The sequence below is a fragment of the Carcharodon carcharias genome, chromosome 26 (genome assembly GCF_017639515.1).
Source record: "Carcharodon carcharias isolate sCarCar2 chromosome 26, sCarCar2.pri, whole genome shotgun sequence".
In the NCBI taxonomy this organism is placed as follows: Eukaryota; Metazoa; Chordata; class Chondrichthyes; order Lamniformes; family Lamnidae; genus Carcharodon; species Carcharodon carcharias.
The window spans coordinates 13,627,577-13,652,509 of NC_054492.1; the positions used below are offsets into that span (position 1 = coordinate 13,627,577).

At 43.2% G+C, this 24,933-nt stretch overlaps 1 protein-coding gene and 1 long non-coding RNA gene across 4 annotated transcripts in view; one reads left to right on the forward strand and one right to left on the reverse strand.

Moving 5' to 3' along the window:
• Positions 1-1,222: 1,222 nt before the first annotated feature.
• si:ch211-39k3.2 (uncharacterized protein LOC100149345 homolog) lies at positions 1,223-16,092 on the reverse strand. Of its 3 annotated transcripts, XR_005941416.1 has the most exons (4): positions 15,984-16,012; positions 14,352-14,543; positions 7,340-7,448; positions 1,223-3,040 (listed from the first exon to the last, which is right to left on the reverse strand). XR_005941416.1 is itself a non-coding variant. In XM_041174742.1 (3 exons), exons 1-3 carry the CDS (start codon positions 15,988-15,990, stop codon positions 6,607-6,609), a joined length of 201 nt encoding a protein of 66 aa, XP_041030676.1. In that variant the 5' UTR covers positions 15,991-16,092; the 3' UTR covers positions 3,396-6,606. The 3 variants fall into 3 exon arrangements, 1 of the variants encoding a protein (XP_041030676.1); XR_005941417.1 differs by lacking the exon at positions 14,352-14,543 and having other exon boundaries at positions 15,984-16,016; XM_041174742.1 differs by lacking the exons at positions 1,223-3,040; positions 14,352-14,543 and adding an exon at positions 3,396-6,691 and having other exon boundaries at positions 15,984-16,092.
• The window catches only part of LOC121269802, a 46,202-nt gene continuing 36,906 nt past the window's right edge, over positions 15,638-24,933 (forward strand). The window contains exon 1 of the long non-coding RNA XR_005941418.1: positions 15,638-16,223. This is a non-coding gene — a long non-coding RNA (uncharacterized LOC121269802). The remainder of the gene's footprint in view (positions 16,224-24,933) is intronic.

Here is a 24,933-nt window from a genome sequence, read left to right on the forward strand (position 1 = left end):
AGGCCAGCATTTATTGCCCATCCCTAATTTCTCCTGAGACAGTGGTGAGTTGACTTCTTGAACCACTGCAGTCACATGGTGTAGGTGCACTCACTGTTAGTGAGAATACACCAGGATTTTGACCCAGCGACAGTGAAGGAACAGCAATATATTTCCAAGTCGGATGCTTGGTGAGTTCCTGCAGTGCATCTTGTAGATGTACACACTGCTGCCATTACTGTGTGTCGGTGGTGGAGGGTGAATGTTTGTAGATGGGGTATCAACTAAACAGGCTGCTTTGTGCTGGATAGTGTCAAGCTTGAATGTTGTTGGAGCTACACTCATCCAGGCAAGTGGAGAGTGTTCCATCACAGTCCTGACTTGTGCCTTGTAGATGGTGGACAGGCTTGAGAGTCAGGTGAGTTACTCACCACAGGGTTCCTAGCCTCTGACCTGCTCTCAGTCATGGCTAGTGCAGGATTCTGTGATGGTAATGCTATTACCATTGAATGTCCAGCAGCAATAGTTAGATTCTCTATTGTTGGAGATGGTTATTGTCTGGTATGAATGTTACTCACCACTTGTCAGCCCAAGCCTTGCTGCATTTGGACATGGACTGCTTCAGTAACTGAGTCATCACGAATGGTGACCATGGTTTGCTAATGATTGCACATTCCCACTTCTGACCATATGATGAAAGGTTGGGCCTAGGATACTGCCCTGAGGAATTCCTGCAATGATATCCTGGAACTGAGATGACTGACCTCCAACAACCACCTTCCTTTGTGTTAGGTATGACTCCAACCAGTGGAGAGTTTTCCCCCAATTCCCATTGACCATCCTTGATGTCAAAGGCAGTCTCTCTCTCATCTCACCTCTGGAGTTCAGCTCTTTTACCCATGTTTGAACCAAGGCTGCAATCAAGGCCTGGCTGCACCCAGAGTCAGTGAGCAGGTTATTGCTAAGTGCCACTTCATAGCACTGTTGATGACCCCTTCCATCACTTCACTGATGGAGAGTAGACTGATGGGACGGTAATTGGCCAGGTTGGATTTGTCCTGCTTTTTTGCATACAGGACATACCTAGGCAGTTTTCCATACTGCTTCCTGTAAAGTGGTGCAAATAGGTCATCTTGAGGCCAAAAACTAATTTTCTCCCACCTGCTGAAAGATAGATTAACCTCCACTTGGTTTCAGGTCATCTGCAGATGAGAAAAGCTAGCACAAAATGACTATTCCAAAGTGCTTTTTAAAGTTATTTTATTCAAAATGGACACCATTATTCAATATACACACACCTTACACACAAATCAAGACAGCAATCAGTTAAAATGGTTTAAAAAGTTTGTATTTTATGTATGGTTTCCTTCCCTCAAAAACAAAGTAACGAAACACCAGGATGCAAGTGTGTGAGGGAGAGTGAGTATGAGAGATTGTGTGTGAAGCATGCCATTGACTTAATGGATTAGCTCAAAGCCTCTTTGCTGCTACAAGTTGTCCTGGCACAGTTCTTCTAGTGGAAAACAAATCAAAAACTTTAATATACAAGAAAGATATCATCTAGCCAGCTCCCAATCCCAAAGGAAAAAAGACACCAATTCAAAAATTTCTCTGACCTTTGGAGCCATAAGTTCCAGGAGACCACAGTAATTCATGTGTTAGTAATCCTGGCTTCCCCACAACAAATTGCTGTAACTAGAGATGATGTCTCTCAGGAACTTGTTCAATTCCCCACTAAAAGATTGCAGGAAAAGAACTTCAATAATTAATTGATTTGCTTACATTAAAAAGTTCATAGAATAAATGAAAGAATGCATGGTTTCAATTCTTGCTTTAAATCTATAAAGCAAAGTCAATTCACAGGTATCAATGGTCTTGTATAATAGACTCAAAAGTTAGCAATAGTCACTGGTACAATATTCATCAACTTAGAAGAATCAAACAGACCAAAAGTCAAATTGGTGATTTTATGACACTTCCATCATTTTTACTGAAAACAAAATGGTGATTGTGTAAAAATGTGAACTTGAATCACCTTGGACAGACATAGTTAAAGATCCTTGCATTGGCAAGTGGGAGTTAGAGAGAATCAATGAACCAATTTTTAAAAAAATGGATCACCTAGGAAAGGACACACTCAGTGGTCACAATTCCAATAAAGTCTCCATCTACAGGCATTCAATATTACAAAATTAGGTACAAGCACAAAATTATTGAACACTACTTTATACATGTATTGACAAGAAATGCACCTGCATGAGAAGCGTATGTATAATCAGAAAACCTTTTGCTCACTTTACTCCAAAATGGAGTACAAGATAGATGGGCTGGTGGCAAAACAGAGCATCAACAAGCTTTAGTGCTTCAGAAAATTCTGTCACTTAACTGACCATATCTTCAACATGGTTTTGACTTGTTGTAACAAGAAGCTACTGCCGAGGTATGATTCAAGGAGCAAAGCTTAATTTGTCCACAAATCTAGATACTGGTCAAGTCTCTTTTCACCCTCGCACATTAAATTGTGCATAGATACGATTGTGGTCTTGACTTGGGGGAACATCAAAAGTACTATAACCTCAGTTTTAAACAGAGGATGACAAGTTATCTCCACGATGTTCAATGACATTACCATCAAAGAATCCCCCACCATCAACATAGTGGGGGGGGGGTTACTATCGAGAGAACTTAACTGGACCAGCCATATAAATATTGTGGCTACAAGAGGTGATCAGCAAGATTGGGAACTCTGCAGTGAGTGACTCACTTCCTGACTCCCCAAATTCTCTCCACTATCTACAAGGGACAAGTCCAAAGTGTGATAGAGTGCAGCTCTAACAACAATAAAGAAGCTGGGCACCATCCAGGACAAAGCGACTTACTTGATTGGCACATCATCCACCACAGGCAGTAAAGTGTACCATCTACAAGATGCAGTGCAGCAGCTCATCAAGGATCCTTCGACAGTGCCTTCGAAACCCACTTCTGCCACGAAGAACAGGGCAGCAGACACGTGGGAATGCCACCACCTCCAAATTCCTCTCCAAGTCACCAGTTATCCTGACTTTGAAATAAATGAGTGTTTCTTCAATGTCACTTGGTCAAAATCCTGGAACACTCTCCTTAACAGCACTGTGGGTGTACCCACACTAATCACCACCATCTTCAGGGGCAATTAGGAACAGGCAATTAAAGCTGGCTTTGCCAGCAATGCTCACATCCTGTGAATGAATTAAAAAAACTCATAGGGATTTCTCATCTACATAACTAGTGATAAATGTCCAGTCGATCATACTCTTCAATTTATTCACAGGACTGAAAGCTATGTTTCATAATGATAAAAAGACGTGTTTCAATAACAGTTTGCGGTCATTTTCAATCAGAACTTTTCAGACGAGTATTTAACACATGTTAAAAAGTACGAGTTTGGATTTTGTTTTAATGCAAAAAAATTGAGTTAAATTGAAACCACCCAGTGTACACTGAAGTTCTGTTCCATATACAACAGGACACTTTAAAATTTGTTTGGAAAATACAAGTGACAGAATTCCATTTTGATGAGACCAAGCAAATTCTGGAATTTAAAAGACTAATTAAGCCAATTAAAGCATTATGTTAAGAGTGGGTGGATTTGCAGTAATGCAGAGGATGAAATTTGGATGGACAAAAAAGTGAGGCTTACAAGAAACAACCTGCATTTATTTACCATATTTTAAAAGTAGTGAAACAGCCCAAGGTGCTTCAGAAGTTGAAAAACAATTACATCCAGCTTGAGCAAATGAGTAAAACCTTGGAAGAGAGATGGTGAGGCAAAGGAGGTTAGGGAGGAAATGTCAGATTCCAGGGCATAGATGAATGAAAGTGGTCACAAAAGGTGAGGAATACACTAATCTGCTGGGCTGCTTATGGCCTAATAGCTTCTTTTGGCTCAAATTTCAACCTGCTCCTCACTTAACAGGTTATTTTCCTGTAACTAACCCCCCCTCCTATTAAACCTGTAATTGAATCAATAGCTTTCAACAGGAGGAGCAGTGACTCAATTCTGACAAACTAAGATGCAGTAACATTTTTGCATTCTTTTGAAGCAACATCCTTGAACATTGTATTCTGTCTATTTAAAACAATGGCCAATCACATTAAAACAAACTGCTGAACTACCACCCATCTAAAATGTGCAACAACTGCAGTCAAAATAAATCTTAGCATGTTCCGGAAACAGTGCGACTTAAGGATTTTACAAACTATGATCCATTTAACCAGAACAGATGGGTTGAGTGTGGTTGCTTGGTTTTGCAGAGGTGCCTGGGCCACAATTCCTGCTCACGAGCAAGTTACAGGCTGCAGCTTGCCAATTCTGCTTCTCCTGGCACAAAAGTCTTTTCTGGATAGTTTTGAGTAACATCCAGCACTCCCTTTGAGGATCAAGGCTTAGGACAATTTGTGCTTCAAAATTAATTGGGTCCTATTTATGATTGTAGGCCCCTGATTTGCATATTTAATAACGATCTCACCTGGATGGGCATTGTAAACCCTTGTAAAGGCCACAGGCAAAATAGCAGCAGGCAAAGGGAATTTAATTAAAAAGTTTTAAAATAAAAACAGATAAGTTTTTAAATAGAGCCTTGGAAACGAGCAAGGTTTTTGTCAAGTCACTGCCAGAACAGCAAGGAAGAGGAGAATACTAATTGAAATTCTTGAGCCAAAGCAATTGTTAAAGCAGATGGATCTCCAGCACCAACACCCGACCACCCTTCAAAATCCAAGGGTTCTGTCACCATTGACCACATGCATTGTTCCGTATCTTCAACCAGCTCGGCAGAAAGCTGATCTAGACTACAATGTGTATTTTTTGGTTTTGGCTTGTAACATGCTTCAGGAATTCACCCAATTCCATTTACAGTATGCATTTTGCACTTAAGCAAGCAAAGCATCAGCATCTCAGCAATTTTGGGTCATTAACCATGCAGGGCCTCAAAAACATTTTCAGGGATAACAGGTAATAATTAGCCTAGATTGAAGAAAATACATCAACTTCCTGCCCTCATGACATTTTCGATGATATTAACACTGGCCTAAATTCAGCAAAAGGACTGTACAGGAGAAATACGAAACAGAACTAGGTCATTCATGATACTGCATCAAATTCACTTTTATAATAGTGATGCTTATATCATATAGGGCATAACATGAGAATTAGGTATGTTTGAGAGAATAAGTCAAATTGAGATTTGAATTGGCTCTTCAGGTTCTAATTCTACACATGGCCACTTAAAAACTAAAACCAACCCACATAAGATTCCTTTAACTATATGAATGTAAATTTTAATCCTTGCACCTGTTAAAGCAGAGAAAATCACAATTGATGCAACATAGATAAATTGGAGGTGAATAACCAGTTACATATAAAAAAGGTGCCCATTCAGCCCATTTAAGTTCATCCAACCAGCAAAATTCTATAGCTTCTCCAACCTTGCATTATCCAATTATTTTTAAATTCTTTCACCATTTTTCCCTCCATTATGGTCTAGAATTATTAGTTTTATCCATAGGTCAATCATTTGTAAACACTTCCCCAATAGCTGTCCTGTTAATTTGGACCTGTGACCCCGCCTTTGTCTCACTTAATTTAACATTCTCTGTTGTCTCTTTTCCAGTCTGAACAACCAACATTTCCCCAGTCTTTAAAAGTATTGTTACATCAAGCCGGCATAATGTGCCAAACCCACATCTCACCTCAGGCAACAAGTCAGTAATATCAATCCAAATAACTACCTAGTTGTTATCTTCCCTGGTTTTTCTAGCACTGCTGGTAGAACTGTGAACCATAAAGTGGCAATTGCCACTAAACGTCTTCAACCCTTATGCAAAGGAAGTTTCATTGTGTCTGCAAATCTCACATCTTGTGAACAAGGTTTCTGTACACATTTCCTTACTTTGTTCCAACTGCCCTCACTACACATTTAAAGCCAATTTTGCCCTAGCAGAGAAAGATTCAATTTGTAATTGAGGCACACAAAGCAGAATTATTCGATGTGCACACCATCTAACTGAAAGGCAGTGGCAAATGCCCACAAAATACTAAAGCACTTCAACCTTTTGTCATACCTACCGCGCCAGAAAACATCAAACTTGATTCAAGCATGCTAAAAACTGTCTGGTTTCCTTCCACATCTGGATCACCGAGACAGAATAAAGATGCTTCAAGAATGGCAAAGCTTTAGTGGCAACTTAAAGACAAGCAGCTAAACCCAGCTTTGTCAACTTAAATGCTGTCTTTATTAAAACAGAATTTAAAGGGTTAGCGTTGATACAAAAATACAAGGCTGGTCACAAATCCAAATGCAAGCATATTTTCTGCTTATACTGGAAATACCTTGTGAGTTATGCTCATGCAGGAAATGCACCTTTACAGTACAAGGTCTAATACTGCATCAGTACCAAATCTACAAGCAAGACACCTTCCTTTGCATTAAACATGGCATAATTCCATAGGAAAGATACAACAATGCAATTTTCTGAAGTATCGGAACCCAATGTTTTAAATATGTTCAATATTTTGAAGATAAAGCCGCGTTGCTCGTTAGATGTACCCATCCAGGAAAGTTAGGCAGAGTACCACAGGTGCGGGCCTTAGTTTGAAGTTCCTGCATTAGCTCCCGCAGGTGCTGCAGAATTTTTATTTGCGTTTTGTTTCTGCTGCATTATTTCAGCATCCCTGCAAGAATACAAATTGTAAACCATCACATCACATTTCCCAACACACTTTACTCGAATATATGCCTGGATAATCTTTTATAGAATCTTTCATCCTGTATTATGCACAATAGAACAAATGAATGGCAATTATAACTGGGGCAGTAACATAAATTTAGAGTCTACATGTACAGAAACTAATGCTGGTAGTAAAGTGAGCTCTCTTTGGGACTGTGCTCTGGGGATACAAAAGTATTTCCAGCAGTTCATGTCAACTGAATGAGGCTACTCCACAACTAATCCTAGTACAATACAGATATTCAATCATCCAGAAATCTGTAGCTTTATAGAAACCATTTACAATTGATCAAACTCATCAACTGGTTCTTTGTGATAGCAGTCCAACACAAACTATTCTCTCCCTTAAAATTATATATAACCCCATCTGTGTCGTTTTGACAGGGGATCCATACTTTATTAACCTTGCAGATGCCAACAGATCTGTACTTTTTCAGCATTGCTCATTATTTAATTGTTCTGCTTTCATGAACATTCTCCTTGATAACCACTTTATTCCTTGCCGAGTTGCAAGATTTTAACTCCATATATCAGTTGTTTGACTGTTTTGTGTATTGGTTTATGGATTCAGTTGATGCTATGTTTGGTTTACCTCTGCTTTCTGGCTGCAGCAGATAAACCATCATCCTTTCTTTTCCGTTTACTTTGCTCACTTGACTTTTTTGCATTTTTCTGACGAGCAAGTTCTCGTTGATTACCACCTAGGAAGAAAAAAAGTCAATGGTGACTCCCTCGATTTCATCAGGTCTTCCACATCGCAATGACCTTTTTAAAAAGCAACTACTGTAATCGTGCCCAAGATTTTGATCCAGTCAAGAATACAGAAGTTTCTGCAGGGAAGAGGGGAGGAAAAACTAATATCAGCCCTTTTCCATCATGGATATATAAGTCACCTAGTAAGAGGCGTAAAGGTTAGGACGTACGTTGTATGTGATGCTCTGAAGTGAGCATGAGCGCATATACACACACACACAGCTACTGAATAAACACCAGAGTACTGAAAACCAGATTTTGTGCACAGAACACATTAGCCTAATGGTATCTGGATGAAAACCCCTTCACCCACCTTAATTTTCATCCCCTCCACCCATCAACACTCCTTAGATGAGTTACCTACATTTAATAATGAAGCTTTCATTTGAATGGAAAAACATTCAAATGAGTCCAGATTCTGCTTACTTCTCTCAACTTCAGGGCACTTCCAATAAGCCACAATTAAACTTTGCTATGATACCAACTGGTAAAAGTTACCTCAGTGAGGCGATTGTGGATTGTCTAAAAGCAAGGATTCAAATCACTGCAACAACACTACTATACCACATGCCCATCCCAGAAAGTTCCTTGGCCATGTTTGTCATTCGAATTTAATGAGTTTATACAGTTAGTTGGAGCTTGAAATGTTAGTTAGGAAGCTAATAGGAAAGAGTGTCAAACACTCAGAGCACAATTTACTACAAATATGCAGAATATGACAGTTTTGGTTCTTTTTGGTGTACATTTATTCAGACTTTTCATTAGAAACTAAGCAGCTCAAAAATCCCCACAAAGCTTAGCCTCCACTTAAAAAAAAACATTTGCTTCATTTTCCGGTCATTTTTCAGTCATCAACATAATTGGGCTCCCTCCTTGTGAAGAAAATTAGCTCAGCTTCAATGATGTAATATCTTCCCTTTTCTAACAGTGTTGCTTCTTAAAAAGAAGAATCAACCTGCTTTGGTTAAGGCAGTTTTCCATCCTGCAATGAAAAATAATTACCATCTCACTCTTAATGTAGAACTAAAAATTTCATTCCAAATATATCTAGATTGCTGCAATGATGTTTGCGTTACTGCCACCAGATAAGATTTGTTAGTAGCTTTATTCCGTCAGTGGTCAAGCCAGTCAGATGGGGTCTTACAACTAAATGATAAATGGATATGTCACAAATTACTTGGTTAGTTGAAGCTAATATTCCACAGGACCTATTTGAAAACTTGGATATGTTAATTTGGCTGGAGTTTCCTCTGCACTTATACACAGATGTGCAATCTAGATGCAAATAAATTTTATGGCTAAGGAGATTTTGGGATAACTGCAATTCCTCCAAGTCTCCTCTATCTTTCATGTCCATCCATCAAACCCTCTGTCCAAAAACATTCCTTCTTTCAAATCAATTGGTCAGGGGGTGAGGGTCGCAATATTTGTGGCTCTTGGATGTTTTTGGTTAAAGATAGTATTGCAGTACTGGAGAAAGATGATGTCTCAGAGGATTCAAGGTCAGAATCGATTTGGCTAGAGCTAAGGAATAAGAAGGGTGCAATTACATTGCTTGGTGTAATAGATAGACCACCAGTGGGAAAGATATAGAGGAACAAATCTGCAAAGAAATTACAGAGGTGTAAACATCATAGAGTAGTTATAATGGGGGACTTTAATTACCCACATATAGACTGGATAGTGGTAGTGTAAGGGGCAGAGTGAAAAGCGTTCCCAGATTGTGTTCAGGAGAATTTCCTACAGTAGTATGTGTCTAGTCCAGCAAAAAAGGAGGCACTGCTAGACCTGGTTCTTGGGAATGAGGTGGGTCAAGTAGATCAAGTGACAGTGGGAGAACATTTAGAGTCAATCATCAATTTATCATAAGTTTTAGGATGACAGTGGAAAAGGATATTGGTCAATCCAGAGTAAGAATAATCAACTGGCATAGAGCGGGCTTCAATGGGGCAAGAACGGAGCTGGGTTGGTTAGGCTGGAACCAAAGGTTAACTGGAAAAACAGTAGCTGAACAATGGGCTACCTTCAAACAGGAGATGGTTTGGGCAGAGTCAAGGTATCTTCCCTCAACAGGGAAGGGTAGGACAAACAAATCCAGAGCTCCCTGGATGACAAAGGAGATAGAAGTTAAAGAAGAAAATGTGCGCTTATGACAGGTATCAGGTAGCAAATACAATTGAGAACCAAGCTGAATATAGAAGGTTCAGAAAAAGCAAATACGAGAAGCAAAGAGGGATTATGAAAAAAAGAGTGGCAGCTAACATAAAAGAATTTCCCAAAGTATTCTACAAGCATATCAATAGTAAAAGGGTGGTAAAAGGAGGGGTAGGGCTGATTAGGGACCAAAAAGGGGATTTACACAGAGGCAGGAGGCATGGCTGAGGTGTTAAATGAATATTTCACATCTGTCTTTACCTACGAGGCAGATACTGCCCAGGCCATGGTGACAGAAGAGGAAACTCAGTCACTAGAACGGCTTAAAATTGATAAGGTGGTGGCATTGAATAAGCTGTTGGTACTTAAAAGTTGACCAGGCACTGGGACCGGATGAGATGCATCCAAGAATATTGAAGGAAGCGAGAGTGGAAATTGTAGAAGCACTGAAAATAATCTTTCAATGTTCCCTGGATTCAGGGAGGTGCTGGAGGACTGGAGAATTGCAAACGTTATCTTTTTTTGAAAAAGAGCGTAAAGATCTGTCCTGCAATTACAGACCAGTCAGTTTAACTTCGGTGGTGGGGAAACTTCTAGAAACAATTATTCAGGATAGAATTCATCATATGAAAAAATACGGATTGGGGTTCAGAAGAGTCAGCATGGATTTATTAAAGGAAAATCATGTCTGACTAACTTGTTTTTTTGAAGAGGTAACAGAGATGGTTGATGAGGGCAAGGCCATTGATGGGGTGCAGATGGACTTCCAAAAGGCGTTCGATAGTGCCACACAACAGGCTTGAGGAAAGCTATAGGTCATGGAATAAAAGGGACAGTAGCAATGTGGATACAAGATTGGCCAAGGGATAGGAAACAGGGTAATGGTTAATGGGTATTTTTTGGGCTGGAAGAAAGTTTGTAGTAGGGTTCCCCAGGGGTTGGTATTGAGACCCTTGCTTTTCCTGATGTACAGAAATGATCTAGATCGTGGTGTGCAGAGGACAATTTCAAAGTTTGTGGGTGACACAAAACTTGGGAGAATTGTAAGGAGGACAGCACGGAACTTCAAAAGGACATTGACACATTGGTGGAGTGGGCAGTTAGGTGGCAGATGAAGTTCAAAACTCAGAAGTGTGAGGTGATACACTTTAGTATAAGAACATAGAGAGACAGTATAAAATAAAAGATACTATTCTAAAGGGTATGCAGGAGCAGAGACACCTGGGAGTATAGGTACTTAAGTCATTAAAGGTGGCAGGACAGGTAGTGAGAACTGTTTCTAAAGCATACAGTATTCTAGGCTTCATTAATAGGGGCATAAAGTACAAGAGCAGGGAGGTTATGATGAACTTACATAAGACACCGGTTAGACCTCAGCTGGAGTATTGTGCACAGTTCTGGGCACCACATTGTAGGAAGGATGCGAACGCACTGGCGAAAGTGCAGGAGGCTTACGAGAATGGTTCCAGGGATGAGACACTTCGGTTATGAGGAAGGATTGGAAAAGTTGAGACTGTTTTCATGGAGAGAAGGCCGAGAGGAGACTTGTTAGAAGTTTTCAAAATAACGATGGGCCGAGACAGAGTTGATAGGGAGAAACTGTTCCTGTTCGTAAATGGGTCGAGAACCAGAGGGCACAGTTTTAAGGTGTTTTGCAAAAGAAGCAAATGCGAGGTGAGAAAAGAACCTTTTCACACAGCAAGTATTTCAGGTTTGGAATGCATTGTCTGGAAGTGAGGTGGAGGAGGTTCAACTGAGGCATTCAAAAGGGCATTGTTTGTATTTAAATAATCATCCAACGTAACAATTCTGTGATTTCAACTAGATTTTCAGCCATAGAAAGAAACATTTATCTGACTTTTAATTTAAGCTTTTAAATAAAGTAATCCCTCTTCTGTATTTTTAACAGCAGTTAAGTCACATTGAAATTGAAAAACTGCCTTGATTGCAGGTCCTTCAAAAGGTCCTAATAGTTAAGGATAAAACTTTAAATTCTGTTCTCAAGAAATAGACAGGGTCTTAACTGTTTCCAAAGATTTATGCCAATTTATACCTATTTTGAGTTTGGATGTATTCTAGCAAAATTGAGTGGATAGCAGCATCCACAAAACAAGTTGCAGCTTTTGGGTTGGGTGGAAGGAGGAATCTCCAGGACCTTGTATCTAAGTAAACGTATTAAAAGCAGTTAAGCTGCCTTCTGACATTTTATGATTGAAGTGCAGTTGAAAGTAAAGCAAAGGAGCATCAGGCATCGCTGTCAGGAAACATGCTCCCACGCTCAAGGCTATCAAGAGAAAATCAGTTGTAATCAAGGAATCTCCTGCTGCTATTCCAAGTCCTGTTTTACTAATTATCAAAGAGTCAGTTATTTTAAGCACAAGAGATTCAAACTACTGCAATTCTTCATTTAAAAAGCAAAGACAATTTAATAAACTTCATTAGTTTATCATCCAAATCTGATTCTATACTTTTCTTTACTAAACTAAAATGGGGCTTATGAAATACACCAGAAGTTCCTATCAACACTGGGTTCAAATCAGAAACTGGGGTCTAAGACCACTTATAAATTCACAAGAATCGAGACCTCACAGGAATATTATTCTGTTTTGTGAGCAAGATAAACAAAACAAACCTATATGACATACATTAAACCAGGGAAGAAAGGATTTAGAGAAAAACAAGATAAAAAGCAATTGAAAAATATGCTGATGATTTGTAGTCAGTTGCAGAAAAAGCGTAAGCGGCCCCATTAATTGCTATTTAATTGGATTTTATAAAAGTCCAAAGATTCAACTTCAAAACAAATTTCAAAAGGTAACATTTGGCCATAAGTGTTCTTTTTAAAAGATTGCCAGGTTAGGTAGTACAAAGATAACAAGTTTCCTAACACAACCACAACCTACAGCTTTCCATGTGCTGCAAATAGGGTGACAACCCACAGGATTATACTGCCTTTTTATTTTGGTATAATGCACTAAGTGCCATATAGGCTTGTCCATCACTATCATTCATCTACCTCCAAAAGGATAACACTAACTGCTGTATAGTTCTGTTCATGCTGAAACTGAAAATTACAAGAAAGATAAATAAAGTGGAAGCACGCATCAAGTTATCAATGATACACTTTTAGAAAGATTGGCCAAGTACAAAAGACATTAAAGTACCCGCCCCATCAGAAAAACACAGCCTAATAGTCTGGAAGGCTTTGAGGAAACAATCTTACATAGACTTCCTAAGGTGGTATTTGTAGATGGAAGAATTATTAATTACTATTGCAGAGCCATAATGACAAGTCCAGAAACTGAAGTGGGGCCAGAAGCTAAACTTAAATGATCTACAGATGAGTAGCTATGGAAATGTCTTCATGGCAAAAGGTGGCTTTCATTTTAATGATGCTTATATTGAAGCATTAATATCTTTATTTCAAATACCTTGGATGGGTCAATAATTAGATGGCAAGTTAGAAAATTTCCAAATGATGGTTCAGTGTTCAACAAACTTAAGTTTTTAGGCATTTTTACAATCAAATTTCTATTAAATTTTTTTTGGTTGTGAATATAAACAAACAAGCCTATTCCAAACTAGACTGGTGTTCATTCTAAAAAAAAGCTCAATGAGTCTTCTCAAAAGGAGATTTAAGAATCATATTATGAAACGTTCTTTCCCCATACTCAGTTGGACTGGAAGTTTTCCTGAAACTGGGAAATTCAAATGGATTCAGAGAACACACGTTCTCAAAATCTGGTTCTGCTTCCCACGTTCTGCTAACTCAGCACATAATCCAGTGGCACAAATGCAGATTAGGAGAAGTGAGTATTTGGATAATGCACCCAATTCAATGAAGCAAAACCAATCATGAAAAGCATAAAGGAACAAAGCACACCTTCAGGAAGCAGCATCGCTTCAAGTATAGCTCATGCAGCCGGCTACCATGGATAACGTTGTCTGATTTGGTGGCATTACAGCTACCCAGAGGTTGCAGCTGCATAAAAATGTCCCCCACCTGCTCAAATAGTTGAAGCTACCAGCAGCAATTGACAGAAATATGAATGGGAATGGCTGGATTCAAGTTTGAAACTAATCAATTAGAACATAGCAAAAATGTTGTTTTACATATAAAGATAATCTCACTTTGCTCTTCAAGTTTTCACTGCCTTCCACAACTTGGAATACACTGTGTTTAAATCTAAAGTTGTATATAAATACTGTTACATGTGGGTATTGGATGCCTTATGCCCAGCAATGCAAATCACCATTTTTCATTAAATGAGATACTTTTTTGGCATGTGATCAGAATTTATAGCGTTCTATTGCACAATTAAATCGAGCATCAACAATCTAACCCACAGGTGTGGGTTAGGGCAAGCAGTATTTACAGTTTAAAGAATTCTGATAAATCAAGTACATGTCTATTGACAGGCCCATGGAGGACAGGAAACCAGGTTCAAGATTCCTTAACTAGGCCTCCCATAACTAGACTTGTCTATTCTTTGCAGCACAAGACTGGCCTGACACTTGAGGATTCTTACAGTTGTTGACTGCACCAGTCTACAGCCAGTTACAATAACACACATCACTATTTCAAACTATTGTCCCTATAAAGGCATACCCGAGGTCTTTCAAAAGCGATAGATTTAGCACCATAAACATACTCCAGTCTCCAAGCAAGACTAGCAACAAAAAGTACAAACACTCACCAAGTGTGCAAGTTCAACTGAAGCAGTCAAAAAAGAGAATTAGACTGTTATCTGAACAGGAAGAATGTGCAGGGTTGTGGTGAGAAGGCTGGAGAATGGCATTAAGGGAATTGCTCAGAGCCAATGCAGACATGACAGGTCAACTGGCCTCCTTCTGCGCTATCATGATTCTGTGTAGCAAAAAAGCCATCACTGGAGAGACCAACAGGAGTTACAAGTTTTTGAATGGGGATGGAATTTGTCCTGCATAGATCTGCATTTGAAAGTCATTTATTTTGAACTCTAAATGATGCTTGCCCTAACCCAGACTTACAAGTTAAGACTGAGTGCATTGGATTTAGCTATTCAATGCAGATTCACAAGAATGTCAGGGGTTAAATAATGAAAAATGACTGCATAAGTTTGACAAGTATCCTCAAACTTGAAAGGTTGGTCTAATCAAGGTGCTTAAATTAAAGGGATTCAAGAGAGTGGGAACAGATAACCTGGTCCTTCTAATGGGGGAACAATCAAATTAGAGTTAGGCCATTGCAGAAGGAAATCAAGAAGCACTCACACACGCTGCCACCACCCCCCCTCCCCCCACCAAAGGGTAGAGAAAATCTGGAGCTTTCTTTCCCTTCAAAGAAGCTGCAGGTGTGGTGGGGGCTTTCAAAACAGAGATCAATAGACTTCACATTTGGTAAAGTTGTCAATAATGAATACGGAGCCATGGCAGTAAAATGGCGCTGAAGCATAAGATTAGTTGCTCACTGAAAGGGTTGTGGATCTTTGGAAATCTCCACCCCAGAGGACGTGGATGCTCAATCATGGAGCATATTCAAGGACTGAGCAAGAGATTTTTGGATAAGGTGGTAATTATGCGATACGGGGGCGGGGGGGAACAGTGCAGGGAGATGCAAACGAGCTCAAAGATCAGTCGCCCATCTAACTGAACAGCTGAGCAGGCTGGGGGGGGGGGGGGGGGGGGGGGGGGGGGGGCAAGTGACCTAATCCTGCTATTTCCAATTAGTCGGAAAGATGTCAAGGAATAAATTTGCAAGGAAGTGGGTGGAACAGGCTGAAGGGGCAGAACAGCCTTTGCCTGCTCGCAGCTCAACTGCTGGGTGCAAAGTGTTGGCGCAGTTTCCAGTCAGGGAGGAGGTCAAACCCGCAATTGCTGTGGGCAGCAGAGGCTCCATCTCCCTCAGCCCCAGCCGGACCCCCGCACCGCCCCTTTAAGGGCTGCCGGATGATTTATTTTGAGCCGACTTTTTTTCTTTGCCGAGTGCGGACGTGGCAGAGGGAGGCGCCCAGGGCCCGTCACTGACGCAGGGCCAGGGCTGCAGGGGCCAAAAGGCCCGGCCGCAGCCCCGGGAGGGGGGAAATTGAGTCCTGCCCTAATCACCGGCCCAACGAACCGCCCCCCCCCATCCTCCTCCGATCGAAGCGGGGAGGCCACCCCAACAACCCGCTTCATCGGAGCCTGGGCCGAGCGCCGGTCCTCGGAGTGACGGCCACAGCGGGGCCCGCCCCTCAGCCCCGGCGGATGAAGCGGCTCCGAGGCCGCGGGCTCAATCCACCCCCGAGCGAAGGGACGATCTCTCTCTCTCTCTTCCCCCCAACACACCACCCGCCGTTGCCGCTACTCACGGGTCATCCTGTCTCCGCGACAGCCGAATGCACTCCTACAAACCGCCCCGGCCGGCGCCGCAACCTAACCTGAGCACAGCAACCCCCCCCCCCCTGTCCCCGCCTACCACCTTCCAGTTGGTGGCGGCCGCCACCTGCTGCCTTCTGTATGGCTGGAGCCGGTGTCAATCGAATGTCGTCACTTCTCATCATGTTCGGTTGAGCGGCGGTCACATGGTGACGAGTTGCTCTGGGGTGGCGGTGAGTGCGGGAGCAGGGGCAGGAGTGGGAGTGGGGGGTGAGGGCGGGGGGGCAGAGGCAGAATGGGGGGCGGGGGCAGAGTGGGGAGCGGAGCGGGGGCGGGGGCGGGGGGCAGAGTGGGGGTGCGGGCAGCGTGGGGCAGAGTGGGGGGCGGAGCAGGGGGCGGAGTGGGGAGCAGGGGGCGGGGGGCAGAGTGGGGGGCGGGGTGCAGAGTGGGGCAGAGTGGGGGGCGGGGGCCAGAAGGCAGGGAGGGGAGTGGGGGGGCGGGGGTGTGTGGGGGGCAGGGAGGGGGATGCTGGGGTGTGTGGGGGGCAGGGAGGGGGATGCTGGGGTGTGTGGGGGGCAGGGAGGGGGATGCTGGGGTGTGTGGGGGGCAGGGAGGGGGATGCTGGGGTGTGTGGGGGGCAGGGAGGGGGATGCTGGGGTGTGTGGGGGGCAGGGAGGGGGATGCTGGGGTGTGTGGGGGGCAGGGGTGAGTGGCGGGTGGGGGGCAGGGGTGAGTGGCGGGTGGGGGGCAGGGGTGAGTGGCGGGCAGGGTTGTGGCAAGCAGGGAGGGGGGGTGGGGTTGAGTGGCAGGCAGGGAGGGGGGGGTGGGGGTGAGTGGCGGTCAGGGAGGGGGGTGTGGGGGTGAGTGGCGGTCAGGGAGGGGGGTGTGGGGGTGAGTGGCGGGCAGGGAGGGGGGTGTGGGGGTGAGTGGCGGGCAGGGAGGGGGGTGTGGGGGTGAGTGGCAGGCGGGGGTGAGTGGCGGGCAGGGATGGGGGAGTGGGGGTGAGTGGCGGGCAGGAAGGGGGGAATGGGGGTGAGTGGCGGGCAGGGAGGTGGGGCGGGGGTGAGTGGCGGGCGGGGGTCTGGGGGTGAGTTGGGGGGGTGGGGGTGAGTGGCAGGGAGTGGGGGGCAGGTTGGGGGGGGTGAGTGGGGGGCAGGGAGGTGGGGGGCAGGTGGGGGTTGAGTGGGGAGCAGGGAGTGAGATGCTCCTGAGCCCAGTGGATCCCTGTGAGGGCTACGATTCAACTCTTGGGGAGGTTTTAGGACTGACTTATGACGGGGTGATAAAGGTTGTCAAATTTTTATAAACATCTGGAACTGCCTCTGGCAACATATTGATGTGGAAATATCTCCTGAACTCATCGTAAGACCATAAGATGTAGGAGCAAAAGTAGGCTATTCGGCACGTCTGTTCTGCTTTGCCATTCAATGAGATTATGGCTGATCCAATAATCCTCAACTCCACTCTCCAGCCTTTTCCTGATAACTTTTGATTCCGTTACTGATTGAAAATCTGCTTATCTCAGCCTGGAATATACTTCACGACCCAGCCTCTACAGCCCCTCTGTGGTAAAGAATTCCACAGATTAATTACCCTCTGAGAAAAGAAATTTCTCCTCATCTCTGTCTTAAATCGGCAACCCCCTTACTCTGAGATCATGGTCCTAGACTCTCTCACAACATCTCAGCATCTACCCTGTCAAACCCCCTAAGAATCATACATGTTTCAAAAAGGTCACCTCTCATTCTTTTATACTCCAATAAGTACAGGCCCAACCTACTCCACCTCTCCTCATAGGAAAATTCCTCCATACCCGAGATCAATTTAGTAAACCTTTTCCAGATTGCCAGAAACCCTTGCCCCTCTCTGCCCTTTACATTATTACTATGCCGGTTTATATTAGGAAAATAGAAAAATTAGGAAAATTATAACTACTCTATAATTCTTTCACTTCCCTGTAATGTCCTTGCAAATTTGTTCCTCGACATCTTTCCTATCAGTTGGTGGCCTATAGACTACACTGTGAAATGCAATGGTCGCTTCAGTGTTTAGCTCTAGCCAAATAGATTCTGTCCTTGATCCCTCTGGAACGTCCTTTCTCTTCAACACTGCAATGTTTGCCTTAATCAATATTGCCGCCCCTCCTCCTTCCTTTCCTATCTTTCCCGAACACCTTGTATTCAGGAATATTTAATACTCAACCCTAACCTTTGAGCCAAGACTCCATTATCACCACAACGTCAAATTTCCACGTGTCTATCTGCACCTGCAGCTCACCAACCTTATTTACCACACTCTGCACATTAATTTACATGCACAGAAAGCCTAATTTAGACTATCATAAGATCATTAGAAATAGGAGCAAGAGAAAGTCATTCAGCCCATCAAGCCTGCTTTGCCATTCGATGAGATCATGGCTGAGCTAATTGCAGTCTTAACTCCACTTTCCTGCCTGCCTCTTATAACCCCCAACACAAAAACAGAATTACCTGGAAAAACTCAGCCGGTCTGGCAGCATCGGCGGAGAAGAAAAGAGTTGACGTTTCGAGTCCTCATGACCCTTCGACAGAACTTGAGTTCGAGTCCAGGAAAGAGCTGAAATATAAGCTGGTTTAAGGTGTGTGTGTGGGGGGCGGAGAGATAGAGAGACAGAGAGGTGGAGGGGGTTGGTGTGGTTGTAGCGACAAACAAGCAGTGATAGAAGCAGATCATCAAAAGATGTCAACAACAATAGTACAATAGAACACATAGGTGTTAAAGTTAAAGTTGGTGATATTATCTAAACGAATGTGCTAATTAAGAATGGATGGTAGGGCACTCAAGGTATAGCTCTAGTGGGTTTTTTTTTTATATATAATGGAAATAGGTGGGAAAAGGAAAATCTTTATAATTTATTGGGAAAAAAAAAGAAGGGGGAAACAGAAAGGGGGTGGGGATGGGGGAGGGGACTCACGACCTAAAGTTGTTGAATTCAATATTCAGTCCGGAAGGCTGTAAAGTCCCTAGTCGGAAGATGAGGTGTTGTTCCTCCAGTTTGCGTTGGGCTTCACTGGAACAATGCAGCAAGCCAAGGACAGACATGTGGGCAAGAGAGCAGGGTGGAGTGTTAAAATGGCAAGCGACAGGGAGGTTTGGGTCATTCTTGCGGACAGACCGCAGGTGTTCTGCAAAGCGGTCGCCCAGTTTACGTTTGGTCTCTCCAATGTAGAGGAGACCACATTGGGAGCAACGAATGCAGTAGACTAAGTTGGGGGAAATGCAGGTGAAATGCTGCTTCACTTGAAAGGAGTGTTTGGGTCCTTGGACGGTGAGGAGAGAGGAAGTGAAGGGGCAGGTGTTGCATCTTTTGCGTGGGCAAGGGGTTGTGCCATAGGAGGGGGTTGAGGAGTAGGGGGTGATGGAGGAGTGGACCAGGGTGTCCCGGAGGGAGCGATCCCTACGGAATGCCGATAAGGGGGGTGAAGGGAAGATGTGTTTGGTAGTGGCATCATGCTGGAGTTGGCGGAAATGGCGGAGGATGATCCTTTCACCACTACTCTCTTCCGTCTGGCTGAACTTGTTCTCACGCTGAACAATTTCTCCTTCAACTCCTCTCACTTCCTCCAAATAAAAGGTGTGGCTATGGGTACCCGCATGGGCCCCAGCTATGCCTGTCTCTTTATGGGGTATGTGGAACATTCCTTGTTGCAGTCCTACTCCGGCCCCCTTCCACAACTCTTTCTCCGGTACATCGATGATTATTTCGGTGCTGCTTCATGCTCTCGTCAGGACTTGGAAAAATTTATTAATTTTGCTTCCAATCTCCACCCCTCCATCATTTTCACGTGGTCCATCTCTGACACTTCCCTTCCCTTCCTTGACCTCTCTGTCTCAATCTCTGGTGATAGACTGTCCACCAATATCCATTACAAACCCACCGACACCCACAGCTATCTCGACTACAGCTCCTCACACCCCACTTCCTGTAAGGACTCCATCCCATTCTCTCAGTTCCTTCGCCTCCGTCGCATCTGTTCCGATGATGCTACATTCAAAAACAGTTCCTCTGACATGTCCTCCTTCTTCCTTAACCGAGGTTTTCCACCCACGGTCGTTGACAGGGCCCTCAACCGTGTCCGGCCCATCTCCCGCGCATCCGCCCTCACTCCTTCTCCTCCCTCCCAGAAACATGATAGGGTCCCCCTTGTCCTCACTTATCACCCCACCAGCCTCCGCATTCAAAGGATCATCCTCCGCCATTTCCGCCAACTCCAGCATGATGCCACTACCAAACACATCTTCCCTTCACCCCCCTTATCGGCATTCCGTAGGGATCGCTCCCTCCGGGACACCCTGGTCCACTCCTCCATCACCCCCTACTCCTCAACCCCCTCCTATGGCACAACCCCTTGCCCACGCAAAAGATGCAACACCTGCCCCTTCACTTCCTCTCTCCTCACCGTCCAAGGACCCAAACACTCCTTTCAAGTGAAGCAGCATTTCACTTGCATTTCCCCCAACTTAGTCTACTGCATTCGTTGCTCCCAATGTGGTCTCCTCTACATTGGAGAGACCAAACGTAAACTGGGCGACCGCTTTGCAGAACACCTGCGGTCTGTCCGCAAGAATGACCCAAACCTCCCTGTCGCTTGCCATTTTAACACTCCACCCTGCTCTCTTGCCCACATGTCTGTCCTTGGCTTGCTGCATTGTTCCAGTGAAGCCCAACGCAAACTGGAGGAACAACACCTCATCTTCCGACTAGGGACTTTACAGCCTTCCGGACTGAATATTGAATTCAACAACTTTAGGTCGTGAGTCCCCTCCCCCATCCCCACCCCCTTTCTGTTTCCCCCTTCTTTTTTTTTTCCCAATAAATTATAAAGATTTTCCTTTTCCCACCTATTTCCATTATATAAAAAAAAAACCCACTAGAGCTATACCTTGAGTGCCCTACCATCCATTCTTAATTAGCACATTCGTTTAGATAATATCACCAACTTTAACTTTAACACCTATGTGTTCTATTGTACTATTGTTGTTGACATCTTTTGATGATCTGCTTCTATCACTGCTTGTTTGTCGCTACAACCACACCAACCCCCTCCACCTCTCTGTCTCTCTATCTCTCCGCCCCCCACACACACACCTTAAACCAGCTTATATTTCAGCTCTTTCCTGGACTCGAACTCAAGTTCTGTCGAAGGGTCATGAGGACTCGAAACGTCAACTCTTTTCTTCTCCGCCGATGCTGCCAGACCTGCTGAGTTTTTCCAGGTAATTCTGTTTTTGTTTTGGATTTCCAGCATCCGCAGTTTTTTTGTTTTTATCTCTTATAACCCCCAACTACCTTGTAGATCAAAAGTCTAAGTCAACCTTGAATACATTCAATGACCCAACTTCCACTGCTCTCGGTGGGAGAAAATCTCAAAGACTTGACCCTTTGAGAGAAGAAATTCCTCCTCATCTCTGTCTTAAACTGGAGACTGCTTATTTTTAATCAGTGCCTTCTAGTTCTAGATTCCTCATGAGAGGAAACATCCTTTCAACATTGATCCTGTTAAGTCTCCCTCAGAATTTTATGTTTCAACATGGTTACCTCTCATTCTGCTAAACACCAATGAGTACAGGCCCAACACACTCAACCTTTCCTCATAAAATAATCCCTTCAATCCTAGAATCAGCCTACTGAACCTTCTCTGAGTTGCTTCCAATGAAGTATATCCCTCTAAGTGAGGTAACCAAAAATTGTACACAATTCTTGCTTTATAGATTTGATTTTGCAGACAGATTTCTCATAAGAAACAATGAACTTTATTTACATGGCTCCAGCAACAGTTACATACTTCCATCAAGATCCACAACTAGACACAAACTCCACCCCTAAGGTGCCCCTCACTTCGGGCTGATTCGTTCACACTGTTACATGATGCTACACAGTACATGCTACAGTCACTACATTCCTTAAAGTTACAGTAACTACATTCCTCCCCATTAAATTTTTTTTTTTTTACAATTTGTGTTTACAAGAACAACCTCATTCATGACATTACAAAAATTTACATGGGTCATGAAATTATAACTTCAGTCTCCTGATTCGGGTGGAACGTTGTAGCTCCACAACTTTCAAACCTTTTACTGAATCTCTATTTTCTGGAACCGCAGCAACATCAGGTACCTCTTTAGTCACAGGCAGTTTAGTGTTATTCCCTCTGACAGGGACATCAGATATGTCTATCCTTGGTTGATCAATCACAACGGGGACCACAGGTTCCACATTGGTTACAGGTGGAACGTCATTTTGTTGGGGTATCTCTCTTCTTCTCACATGATCCATGTGTTTTTGGGTGATCCGGCCCGCCACTTCTATGTGGTATGACAATGGTCCTGTCACAGAAACTATTACACCAGGTAACCAACTCGATCCACCACCGAAGTTTTGTACAAATATTGTTTCACCAGCAGCAAATTCTCACTCTTGGCTATGCAAATCATGAGTCACTTTTTGATTTCCTTGACTGTTCTTACCTTCCCCTCCAAATTGGGAAGTACCAGGCTTAATCTCGCCTGAAGGCGGTGCTGCATAAGTAACTCTGAAGGTGTTGAACCTGTAATAGTGGGGGAGGGGGGGGTGCTGTTCTCTAGTGAAACAGGAAACGTGAAAGCTTAATCTCCAATGATCCTCTTGATAATTTTTTTTATCCCATCTTTAAAAGTTTGTACTGCTCTCTCAGCCAATCCATTAGATAATAGATGATACAGTGCTGTCTTTTCGTGTTTGATACCATTTAGGCTCACAAATCTTTGAAGTTCAGCACTAGTAAATGCAGCAACATTGTTTGAGACAATGACTTCTAGTAATCTATGTATAGAAAAACATTGGGGTAACCTTTCAATAGTCGTACCTGACATTGGCGATATAACTTTGTATGCGTCTAAACATTTGGAATGTGCGTCAATAATTAGTAGAAACATGGTGCCTAGAAATAGACCTACATAATCTACATGTGGTCTCACCCAGGGTTGACCAGGCCATTCTTGCGGGTGCATTGGGCTACAGCAGGCAAGTTCTGTAGTTGCTGGCACTGGAGACAGGGTTTAACCATTTTTTCCATATTACTGTCTACATCTGGCCACTAGATACAGCTTCTTGCAAAAAATTTCATTTTGGAGATTCCAGGATGCGCGCTATACAACTCAATTAAGAGCGGTTCTCTTCCTTGTGAAGGAATGACAATTCATGCACCTCATAATAGGATATCATCCTGACTACTCAATTTATTTCTTTGGGTAAAAAATGGTTTCAGTTCTTCAGGACTGGTTCCTGGGACCATCCTTTCAATACTTGATCTTGGACTCCAGACAAGACTGGATCGCAGTTCATCCAGTTTCTCTTTTGTCTTCGCAGTCTGGTGAAGGATCCAGGAAATTCATCACTAATACGATCTCTTGGAGAGTTCGAGCATGCTCAATGCTCTCCTGCAAAGGAAGGCAATTGAGGGCATTTACATTGGCTATATGTATCCCTGGTCTGTGCATTAAAGGATATTCATATGCTGATAGAATTAAAGCCCATCTTTGAATTCTCGCAGAAGCTATGGGAGGGATAGCTTTTTCTTCGATAAACAGACCCAAGAGCGGTTTGTGATCAGATACTATAGTAAAGTGTAGGTCATGTACAGACAGATGGAATTTTTTAACTTCAAAAATAATCAATAATCTTCCTTTCTCAATTTGTGAATAACCCTTCTTGGCCATAGAGAGGGTTCTGGATACACAGCCTATTGGCTTTTCTGAACCATCATCCCTCTTGTGAGGTAGTACCACTCCCATGCCATAGGAGGATGCATCACAAGTTAGCACCAATTCTTTTGTCAGGCCATAGTGTACTAACAAGTTTGAAAAGTGCAAGAGCTGTTTAACTTTCGTGAAGGCTTCTTTTGGAGATGACTTCCAAGGCCAACATTGGTTTTTCTTTAATAATGATTGTAGAGTGGCTAGGACTGTTGATAAGTTGGGTAGGAATCAACCATATTAATTTACCATACCAAGAATGACTTGAGCTCTGAGACATTTGTAGGCAAGGGTCCCTCCTTAATAGCTTTGACTTTTTCTTCTACTGGGTGTAGCCCTTAGGCATCTACCCAAAGGCCCAAGTAAACGACTTCACTACCTGAAAGGTACACTTTTCCTTTTTCAAGCACACCCATACTTCCAAGAATCGTTTTAAGACTTCTTCCAAGTTAGTCAAGTGTTCTGCTTCTGTTAACCCAGCTATTAGAATGTCGTCCAGGTAGACCACAACTTGAGGTAGTCCTTACAGCAAGCTCTCCATCATCCTCTGGAAAAACGTGCAGGCCAAGGAAACACTGAAAGTCCAGTGCGTGTATTGATGCAACCCTTTGTGTGTGTTTATGGTTACAAAAGTTCTGGATGTATCATCCAGGTCCAGCTGCTGATATGTGTGACTCATATCTAATTTAGTATGTTCTCCCTCCGGCTAATTTGGCAAAAGATCCTTGATCCTGGGGATGGGGTTCTTGTCCAACTTGGCAGCCTTATTTACTGTTAATTTATAATCGCCTCAGACATGGATGGTCGGATCTGGTTTCAAGACAGGGACTATGGGTGCTGCCCATTCTGAAAATTGAACAAGCTGAATAATACCCAGCTTCTCTAAATTGTTTAATTCAGTGTCAACCATCACTCTTAGGGCATATGGAACAGGCTTGGCTTTAAAAAAATGAGGAGCTGCTTCAGAGTCAACATAGATCTTAGCCTGCAGGCCCTTAATTTTCCACAATTCCTCTTGAAAGACTTTGCCATATTTCTTTAGCAGCTCTGGCAGTCGTCCAGTTGGAAAATTTCAGACCAATTTAATTTAATTTCTTTTAACCAATCACAACCTAGAAGGCTTGGTTCTTTACTTTCCACTACAGTCACATGGAGCTGTGTTGTCCGGTG